The sequence below is a fragment of the Lactuca sativa genome, chromosome 6 (genome assembly GCF_002870075.4).
Source record: "Lactuca sativa cultivar Salinas chromosome 6, Lsat_Salinas_v11, whole genome shotgun sequence".
NCBI lineage: Eukaryota > Viridiplantae > Streptophyta > Magnoliopsida > Asterales > Asteraceae > Lactuca > Lactuca sativa.
In genome coordinates this window covers 146,012,246-146,023,734 of record NC_056628.2, presented here as the reverse complement: position 1 = coordinate 146,023,734, position 11,489 = coordinate 146,012,246, and the positions used below count along the sequence as shown (strand labels likewise).

At 36.4% G+C, this 11,489-nt stretch overlaps 1 protein-coding gene across 1 annotated transcript; it reads left to right on the top strand.

Annotated features, from left to right (window-relative positions):
- The first annotated feature begins 1,407 nt into the window (after positions 1–1,407).
- LOC111890501 (beta-carotene isomerase D27, chloroplastic) lies at positions 1,408–4,102 on the top strand. The gene is made up of 5 exons (XM_023886608.3): positions 1,408–1,883; positions 2,001–2,093; positions 2,592–2,760; positions 3,428–3,523; positions 3,760–4,102. Exons 1-5 carry the CDS (start codon positions 1,494–1,496, stop codon positions 3,807–3,809), a joined length of 798 nt encoding a protein of 265 aa, XP_023742376.1. The 5' UTR covers positions 1,408–1,493; the 3' UTR covers positions 3,810–4,102.
- The last annotated feature ends 7,387 nt before the right edge of the window (positions 4,103–11,489 follow it).

Sequence of the window (11,489 nt, the reverse complement as noted above, 5' to 3'; positions counted from 1 at the left end):
CTTGTAGTGTCGAACGAAGCTTTCTGTTCAAAATGGAGCGTTTTGTCAAACGCTAGAAGCTAAAAGCTCCCAAACGCTCCGTGCCGAACATGCCCTTAAAAAAAAGCTACTGAGTTTTTAAAATCAATTTCTATTATTACCCTTAAAAATATATTTATATATTTATTTATTTGTAATCAGTTGTCATTTTATGTAATTTTATATATTTCAAAAGCTTTCAGCTACTTTTACCAAACACTCGTATAACAAATAAAAGTTACAGCTTCCCGCTACCAGCTACTCGTTACATGTTACCCGCTACCCACTACCTGCTAACCGCTTCCAACTAATAGCTACTTTTGCCAAACACGCCTAAAAGCTGCTAACACCTTCGGGTTTTTTTTAAATAAAAAAAATAAAAAATAAAAAATAAAAAAAAATTGTGCCGAACACAGATTGTGAGTCACAGGTTGAATCAGACGTGGAATATGTTTCAGCCTCCTAAATTACTACTTTTTTGGGTGTCCCAAATATCCAATTTGTAATCTTTCCACGAAATGTCAATTTTGCCCTCGGATCGAGCATGATTTTCTGCCTTAGCCCAACACAAAAACACAAATTTAATATCACAGTTGATATAAAACCTCTCTGACCTAACATTATTTTTTGTATTAATTTGATTTTGCTAAATAATAAAACACCGACTTTAATATTTAACTAATATTAATCTTTCCTTTTATAATTTGATTCTTCAAGTTGAATATTATCTACCTTTAGTTTCTTTCATTGTATAATAATGATATTTGTTTATTTTAATCTTTATGTTCCATAATTACTTAAAAATACAAATATCTTAGGCTGTGTTTGGCGCGCCACAGCTAGCTGATAAGCTAGTTTATTTTTCGAGTTTTTTTATGTTGTCGTGTTTGGTAAGCCAAAAAGTAGTTTATAACCTAGCTTATAAGCTAGCTTTTTGAAAAGCTACTTAGACTAGCTTTTTAGGAGTTTTTTTTAAATTTTCCAAATATACCCCTTAATTAATTATAGAAACACATACTCTTACATGTCCTTTTATGTAATTTTATATATTTCAGCTAGCTTTTCAGCTAGTTTTACCAAACGTTATTTTTTATCAGCTAGCTTTTTATTTAACAGCTAGCTTTTCAGCTATCAGCTAGCTTTTCAGCCAACAGCTAGTTTTTCAGCCACTACGCCAAACATAGCCTAAGTACAAAACTGATAAATATATAATTTTTCAATAACATATATAAGTCAGAAAAAATATACTATAAAAAATGATCTAAAAACTGTTGATACAATAAATTTAGCTATTAGGGGCACTTTCGTAATTCACACTAGAAAATGGATAATCATTTGAAGAATAATATATGTGGCCAAAATTAGCAGCAACTTCAAGAACACAATGTACTTCAATTTAAGCCATTTTTGTTCTTCCTATTTCACTCTATCCTATAATCGTTTGATGTGATTAAGGATAATACATTACTGAATTCATGGTGGTTTTAAGCTACCAAGTTCTTCACTTTCCAAAAACTAACCACCACCACCGACGTTCCTCCACCATAAAACCCCACCACCGCCATGGCGGCAATTTCCTCCGGTGTGGGATAGCAGAGCCCTCCGGCCAACCAGCACCAATGGGGCAAAAGACAAAGTACAATGACGGGGTGTTTGAGAAGGTGTTCATGAGCTTATTTGCTCGGAAAATGGAAAAGTTTTCCGGCAAAGGGTATAAAGGTCAAAACAAGGGTTTGTTTGATTATGATTATGATAGTTTTGTGGATGTATCGAGAAGTGTAATGATAGGGAGGAATCGTATACAGCAACAGGAAGTTGTTAGGGAGGTCCTCATGTCCATGCTTCCTCCTGGCGCACCTGAACAGGTAGGATTTTACTTTATTACCCTTTATAAAATATCCACAATACCCGATATAATTCAAATATAAAACAATTTTTACTGTTGTTAATGGCTAATGTATCTACTGTTTTACTGATGGCAGTTCAAGAAACTATTTCCACCCACAAAATGGGCAGCCGAGTTCAATGCAGCCCTCACAGTCCCTTTCTTCCATTGGTTAGTTGGTCCTTCCGAGGTAATGTATTGTCAGTTGTCTGTTATCGTTATCGATGTTGTCAGTTGTCTGTTGTCTGTTATCTATGATCGTTGTTGTCAGTTGTCTGTTATCTGTTATCATTGTCTAATAGCAAATTTATCTGTTATCATTGTCTAATAATATTTAAAAAGTGTTAGAAAAAAATGACAACCCGTTTAGGAAAGAGGAAAGAAAAAGTAAATAATAGCAAATTTATAAAAAGTTAGACTTGTTTTCGTGACTTTCTGTGATAAGTCGTTCTTTTTTCTGTATTAAATTAAAAAGAAACATTCGTATATAGTTTAGTAAATAATATTTAAAAAGTATTAGAAAAAAATGACAACCCGTTTAAGAAAGCGGAAAGAAAAAGTAAATAATAGAAAATTTGTAAAAGGTTAGACTTATTTTCGTAACTTTTTATGTTAAGTCGGTTTTTTGTATTAAATTAAAAAGAAGCACTCGTATATAGCTTACCAGATTAAGTCATGTGTGTGTTAGGTGGTAGAAGTAGAAGTGAACGGGGTAAAGCAAAAGAGTGGGGTCCTTATAAAGAAATGTAGGTACTTGGAGAACAGCGGGTGTGTAGGAATGTGTGTGAATATGTGTAAAATTCCTACTCAAGATTTCTTCACCAACGAATTTGGTCTTCCATTGACCATGATTCCAAGTAATTTCTCTAATTGGATATTATTTTTTTACGGGTAAATGCAAGAAATAGCAATTTATTTTCATTTTTTTCCTATTATAACCTTGTATTTCTAGAAATTTATTCGGTTATCAATGTCATCCAAATACAAAGCAATTCTCACTACTACAATCGGGCATATATTGTAAAGTATAATGCCATAGACTCATAATAAGAAAAAACTAAAAGTACAATGTTGTAATAGAAAGAAATGAAAGTAGGATGCTATAATATACAAATAAATGAAAATAAGTTGTTATCTCTTGCATTTAGCCCCCTTTTAATATCTAAACACATAGACTAAATATCATTTTTGGTCCCTAAGTATAGTAAATTTTTGCAATTTTGGTCTAAAAAAGTTTTCTTTTGCAATTTTGTCCCTCATTTTAGGTTCTTCCAATGTTTTTGGTCCCTTTTCAAAGTATCATAACTAATTTTAGTCCCTAACTATACTATAACTGATTTTTGCAATTTTGGCCCCCAAAATATAATGATTTTAGCTGGAACATGACCAAAAATATTACGAAAACCTTACATATGGACCAAAATTGCAAGAGAATTTTTTGGGACCAAAATTGAAAATAATAACTATACCCAGAGACCAAAAATGTAAATTTACTCAAACACTTAACTACATATTTTTTTATAGATTTTGAAGATATGAGTTGCGAAATGGTGTATGGTCAAGCTCCACCGAAATTTGAAGAAGATCCGGTGGCCAAACAACCATGTTTTACCGATATTTGTAAGTTCGTTACCATTATAAGTTATTATGGGCCAATAGTACTGTCCAGGCCCAAAAATCCAGTCTGGTCAAATCACACCGTATCTAACAAAAGAAACGGTCTGATTAAAGACCAATGATGTCATAGCCCAGTCCAAGACTAAGCAGTAATTGTATCGGGCAGTCTTGGACTGGGATATAGCAGTGTTTTCATGTTTGTACGGATTGGTTTAAATTGTTTTTTTTTTATTATGTAGGTTCGGTAGCAAACACTAGTTCCAGCATTTGCCCCAAACTACAAGTGTGATACGGTTTTATTACATATATTGACACAATTATACATTTTTCTTGATTATTGGGGTGAGGCCCCATTTTTTTAATTTTATTTTGGTGTAGTGAAATAAAATGTTCTGTTGATTGATATATGTAAATCTGTAAATGTAATAATGTATGGGGAGAAAAAAAAGTAAGGTAATGGGCGGGGGATAAATGATAAATAGTTAAACGAAACGTTGAATGGGTTCCATCGAATTCCATTGATCTTTTTTAGTTTTATAAAATATAATAAATATGAAGTAACCAATGCAGCATTTCTTTTAACTGCCCAAAGAAATTCTTTTCTGATTAACTACTTGAGGTTTTTTTTTTTTTTTTTTTTTTTTTTTTTTTTTTTTTTTAAATTCAAAAGAATCACTGTGAAAAATTTTCAGTAATTAATTACATGTAACAATCGAAAGAATATTTGTTTGTTAACGTAGTTTTTTAATTCAAAGTTTTAATGGTAAAATTGTAAAAACGTTTATTGCTGTGGTTAAACCAAATAAATTCTAAACAATAGTGGCTTTATACGATTTAAAGTTTTATGTAATGGTTTCTTTTGAAAAAAAAAATAATAAATAACTTTTTGGTAGTTAAATCAGAAAAAATTTCTTTAGTTTGTTAAACCAAACAGATACTATTAATGGTCTTTGTGGAATTTGCTCTAAATATAAATATAAAAACCAGTACTGTGCTGATGATCTATATTTTAATAAAAAGTTTAACAATAAGTTTGTAAAGATCTCGATACACTTTAGAGTTTAGATAAATATTAGGATGATAGGTATTTATCTCTGGATCCCTCATCCCTCTCATCTATGCGTCATTTTCCTATTCCATCTATGAAAATGAGATAATGACTTAAAAGGGTAATATATTTTTCGATTTGTACACATTTTGGTCATTGAGTTTTTTTTTTCGTCCACATTTATCCCTTTAACTTGTTAAACTGTACACATTTAGTCCTTATGACCGGCTATATCAAGTTAGCCGGTAAAAATGACTAAATTGGGTAATATATTTCTCATTTTGTACACATTTAGTCCTTAATATTTGTGTACACATTTAGTCCTTAATATTTTTTTGTTGCAAAATAAGACATTTTTGTTTTTGTACTCATTCAATACATATGAATGATTTTTTAAGTTTTTCTCACGACATCTTACGTGAGATAGTCATATGGTGGTGGGATAGGTTGAGACGGTCGTGCTATATGTTATAGGCCAAGTTACCTGGTATGGGTCGGCTATAAGCTGTAGACACGGAGGCTCGAGAAGAGCGGTTGGGTTAAGGCGACAGACCAACAAAATCTGGGTATTCCAGTCATCAATTGGATCTGTTGCATGTTGACATTCCAGTTCGATGACTAATTGGGCCAATGTATTCCAATCTAATGAGTATGGGCCCGTTATGCATGATAATACGTTTGTTGTATCGGGTATTTTGGGGGAAACTCGTTAAACTTTGTACTTACCTAGTTGTTTATGTTTTCAGGTTCAATCGTTGATCATGAGAAGGCGAAGGCAGGACTGTACGAGGATACCGCGTTTCCTATATTACTCTGATTTTCGATCAGTGTATTTTGGAATAAACGTTTTTTCTTAATAATAGATTTACAATTAGAGAGTTTTGCCTTATTTAAAAATGAAGTTTTTTTGGTTGTGAAAATGAGACGTTACACATAAACATCAATAGCCCCACACACTTCATTAATGATTGTCCCATGTAAGATGTCGTGAGAAAAACCTATAGAAATCATTCATAATTACTGAATGAGTACAAAAACAAAAATGACTTATTTTGAAACAAAAAAATATTAAGGACTAAATGTGTACAAAAATATTAAGGACCAAATGTGTACAAAATGAGAAATATATTATCCTATTAAGTCATTTTTACCGGCTAACCTGGAGTAACTGGTCATAAAGACTGAGTGTGTACTGTTTAACAAGTTGAATGGGTAAATGTGGACAAAAAAAAACTCGGCGACCAAATGTGTACAAATTCAATAACATATTACCCTTTTAAGTCATTATCCCTATGAAAATTGTCATCTTTCACTTTCCTCGTATCCTTCATCTTTTTATACAAATAAAGATACACATAATACAAGTTAAAGAAGAAAAAGAGTCACGTAACTCAAGTTCTACTTACTCAAATACCTCAAAACTTTCGGTAATGGGACACTCGTGGTGGTACAGCTCCTGCTCTTCCTAGACATTTTTAGCGTATTCATCCATCTTTATATGGATTGATATGTTTTTAGCTAAATTTGTTACCTACTAGTTTGATTCATTTGAAACAAAATGTAAATTAACTTGCAAATGTAAATTAATTTTCATACTTTTGCTTGCATAGATGTGTATGAATTATCTTTTTAAATAAAAACATAGTTACACAAAAACGCGATCATTCCGGTACGTGGAACGAAAACGGGATCGGGGATCGGTAATATATAAAATTTGGTACGAAGGGGGGTGTAGTTTTCTCGGGAACACTATTTTGGTACCGGGAACGATATATTTTGGTACCATATATATTACTAAAATATATAATACTATAAATATAAAAATTACTAAACACCAAAAGGTGAATACTTCAATTTATACTTCAAAAGTTCAATACAAAAAAATAACTTCAATACTAAAAGATCAATACCAAATAAAGCTAAAATAATTTCAAAGTTCAAAACAAAATAACTTCATAATTTATGTCAAAAGTTCATCAAGTTTACTCTTTCCTTTGTCTTTTTTCATTCTCATCATCAACTACTCTCTCAACATCCTTTAGATTTTCCATTTCATTTATTCAAGTCTTGTACTTGACTCTTCCAAGTTAGTGCTTTCAGGATTTACATCACACTTCTTGTGTGGGCCGGATGTGCAACTTTCGGAGAATCTCGATTGGAGATGAATATTCGAATGTATAAACACCAAATTATCAGCCCTTTTGGAGTTCAATCGCTTTCTCTTGGCATTATGTCTGTAAGAGTGCGGACTTCAGTTTCTCTCAACTGATGAACTACTAATAGGTTGCGATAAAACTTTCTTTTCTATAACAACAAGTTTGAGAGTTTCTGTGTAACACTCCAAAAATCATAGAAATTTTAAAATTTTAAAACCAACCATTTACCGATCATTGTTTACAAAAGAGTCATTGTTTCAATAAACTGAAACAATAAACTGAAACTGTAAGCCAAAGCTTAGTGAGTTTCCCCAAAGTACCAACACACAACATATAACAACATATACTACGTCCACGGCTAACAGACTGGATTACCCTTGATCCTACAATATGAGTTTGGCTTGCCCTTCAGGCCCACAACTCATATATGGCTTGCTCCGATCTCACAACATAATTTTGGCTTGCGCTACAGGCCCACAACTTATATCTGGATTGCTCTCGAGTTTGTTGGCTACCGTACAAAGCAATATTACCTCAAACCAATCATACCATGTCGACATATACATAACATATAACATATATATGACAACATGTAAATATATAACTAGTCATCAGACAAACAGACATATCTATAGATCACTACTGCACACTACATTCTATTTACCAGGATACCGATCTAATCGATCATTATAACATATCAACATCCTCTATACCATGATGCATAATCTAGTGGGTCGGCATTGGTGCCTTCGACTCATTAATATAATGAGAAAAACTCACCTCTCAGTCTACAAAGATATCTGACACAACACAGCTCCGAATGATACCCAGTCACCTTAACACCAAATAATGATAGATCTCAAGTACCACTCAGTTTGCCTAAAATACCCTTTGGTCAAACTTGGTCAAAGGTAAAAGTCAACAAAGCAGTCGAGTCAAGCCAACCGAGTCAACCCAGCTGAGTACGCGAGGCATACTCATTTGTACGTGGGACGTATACAATGGTTGACCAGGAAATAGGGGTTTGGCCACGTACACGCATCATACCAATCGGTACGCCCAACGTATGCAACTGAACTTCTTCTTATTGCACTAAGTGCTTAATAATGATCTTTTGCGTCCAAATTGCATATCCAAGTCCCAAATATCGTTCTTGACCATAAAGTTTCCAACTTTATGGTCTTACATGGCCAATAAGTGCTAAATGTGAGAAACCCCAACCTCTTAACCCATTAAGACCACCAAGCACATGTATGGGGAAGCGTTAAGAGCCAAGACCCTATTTTTATGCATGTAAACTACTCAAAACGTCTGAAAGGACGGTTTAAATGGGCTGGAGAATGCCATACTCAAGAAGGTCAAGACTTGGGACTAAAATGTTCATGAATAAAGAACTTAGCAAGGTCTAAGAAATCGTAAGCCAATTTTAAAGTTTTATACCTCTTGGAGGTTGCTAGATAGGTGAAGATCCCATATCTAAAGCTCCTTCAAGCTTCCAAGGTGATTCTACTTCCCTTTTTCTCCTCCAAGGCCACCAAAAACACACACAGGGGTCAAGAATGCTCAATCAAATGGCTAAGGTTTGCTAAGATCGTTCGGAGGTGTTGGAGGCTGATGAGGGAGTGAGCACTTGAAAGTTAATGATGTTTATATAGGGCCCAAACCCTAAAAATTAGGGTGTGTGGATCACATACGTACGCCCCACATACTCTAGGTACGCCCTGCGTACGTGAGTCCGCCATAAAATTACAAAAATGCCACTATGGACCATTTTGCAAGCTTTCTCATGCACAAGGCCCAAAATTTAAAAATTCTTCAAACGTAGGGTTAAATTAAAAATACCTCATCATCGGAATGTTACACTCTCACCAGTAACTTGACCACCGATCAATAACATCCATGGTCACCGCATCCATGTGAGTTGCCACCAGTGCATAAAGGCCTTTTTCATGTGAAAAGTAGTGAATTGCTCACGTAGAAGATGCTCCTCTTCTTCACTTTCCGTGATCCTCTTAAAAGATTCCATGAAACCAACCACGACCTCCTTATCAAGATTTGGAGCTTTCCTACAAACTCCACCTAGTGTCATCTCCTCAAGATAATTTTTATCATTGACAAGTTTTAATAACAAACGTGAAGATCGATTAGATCTTTGTAACAGGTATTGCGATGAACACAAAACAATAAATAAGACAAGAGTGGATCAAAATATGTTGAATGATTAGATCAAACAATCCTCAGCAGAGCTCGACTAAGAACTTCCGCTGTAGAGAATTTAGGGTTACAGGAACGATAATAATAAACTTCTGAATAATGCTTTGATCGTTCTTTTCTATCGTTTTTTTAAGATGCATGCAAGCACCTATATTTATATTCAACCCTACTAAACTCACGGATGGACAGGCCCATACCGGAGATACAAAAATGGACTAGCTAACGAGCCCAATAGACGCAACATATTATACAAAACGCAGCCCAACAATCTCCCCCTTTGCATCAAATTGGAGCGAGACTACTTCTTCTTCTTGCTTGGGACAGCAGCGGGAACTTTCTTCGTAGTATCAAACAGACGAGAGATTAGCGCGAGAATAGTCTGTCTGAACCGAATGTACCATTGAATCATGTCATCGAAGTACTTGATATCATTCGCTGTGTCCTGCTTGCATCTATGGATGATCCCCAAAACATGCTCTAAACAAGTAGTGGTGTTTGTCAGCCAAGGCGAAAAGACATTTTTGTCCTTCGTTCCTAGTGAACATGACCGAATTCCTTCTCGAGTCAATTTTACCCATCTGCATTTGGTTGAGATCATTGGCAGAGCCAACAGGAGATATTGTAGGTTTCTTCTTAAATACGCTTGCAATCTCCTGATCCATCAGTGCAACTTCCATGATGTAGCACACGAGCATCCTCTTGAAATGGTCGATGATCGGACCGTATTCAGCTTCGTTGGTGAGTAGGATGTTGTGCAAGATAATCCAATCATGGGGATTAAGGTTGGGAAGATCTGCAAGGGAAATAGCATGTTCGGTTTTGGCAGATCCCCAAAGTACCTTGAACCGAATGTTGATGAAGTTCCCTTCACTATACGGCTTCAAGACCCGAACGTTGACAATTTTCTGAGCGCTCCAAGTCTGATACTGAGGTTGGGCAGCCTTCAGATAAAAATTGATTAAGTCCCGATCAACCTGTGGATGAGGATGAGGGAACTCTGCAACGTTGGAGAAGGCATGAAATATGAACGCCTTTCGGGTCAGTGGCATGTCGAACTGTGAGTCGACAGTGTTGGAACGATCTAAAGAGATCACAGGTTCCAGCCACAAGATACTCGGTGTGTCAATGGCTTCTTTTATCATCCTCTCGAGAGTCCAGGCAGGAAAAAGAGTTTTCCTACTCTCAAGAAGGTCTTGGGCTTCCTTCTGTTTTAGTTCTGCTTCTTCAGCCTCTCTAGCCACACGAGCACTGATATCAGCCTCATTGCGTCGATTTTTACGCTTCAACAAGTCGGTGGATTGTTTCTTTGTCTTCTTCTTCTTCCTCAGCAATATTTTTGCCTTTGTCTTTCACACCGGAACCAGAGGCTTGGCCTACTGGAGGAGGTTCGGTAGTGTGAGTAGCTGTGGATGTAGGAGGTGGTTGAGACATTGTTTCCTTCTCTCCCCCTTGTTTCGGAATGGACACGAAATCAAGTAGCCCTTTGAGTTTGCTGAGCAGGGCAAGGGCGGGAGCGAGCTTCTCTGCAAGGTCACGCCTCACAGTGTAGTTAAGAATTGGATCATGTGCTTCGAGGATGTTGGAGATGGCAGAGTGGACATCCGAAACACACGACTTTATCACCTCCTTTTCAGACCGAAGAGACTCAATCTCCTGTTGAGAGTTGGAGAGTTGAATGCTCTTGACCGTCAGAGCAGTGGTCTTCCTGGCAAGAACATCTATAAGAGAGTTCTCGGCAGCCAAATCTTCTTGTAGCTTCGAGAGACGCTCGTCAATGGTTGTGCGAAAGGCTGAGTTGTCGTCTGAAAGCATTTGACGAAAAGAAGCGAAGGACTTCAACTCAGTGGAGACTAACGTTGCCAGCTGGTGAACAGTAGGTTCCAACGTAGTCTTGGCAGCATTTGCACTCTCCTGTAAAGACTTTAACAGGGAAGAGGCATCAGAAAATAGTTTATCGACTTTTTCGGTCGCTGCCTGACAGGCTTTTGTTGAGGCATCGATGGTGGAGGTTGCAGAAGCAATGGAATCTTGCTGAGCTTTAGAGAAGGCGTCAACAATCTTTTGAACTGCATCTTCAGAAAGGGATGACTGAGAAGTGGAAGAGGAGGCGATGAGCAAGTCAATCTTGTCATGGAGCTCCTTGAGATGTCTTTTTATGACAGGAGCGTCGTCATCATCATCACTCTGTACTTGAAACGGACTATAGTAGACCGAGTCAAACGTCATATCCTCCCCGCCAAGGAGTGGTTCTTCTCCCTCTGAAGCATGACCAGGAGAAGGTGGTGGTGGTGAAGCTAGTGGTGTAGTAGTATGGGTAGGTTCGGGTTGGGTTGTTTCGGGTGTTGGTGTAGGTTCGGGTGCTTTTATGGTTTCGGGTGATGGAGTGGTTTCGGGTGCATCAGTATGAACCCCCATATCAGATACGTTGGCTCTAACATCTGCAGTGGATGTTGTGGTTGCGTCGGTGAATATTGGTGTTGGTATTGGGATGGAAGTGGGTGGTATTGAAGTAGTGGAAGTTATGGGGGAATAGAAATAGGAATAGTTTTAG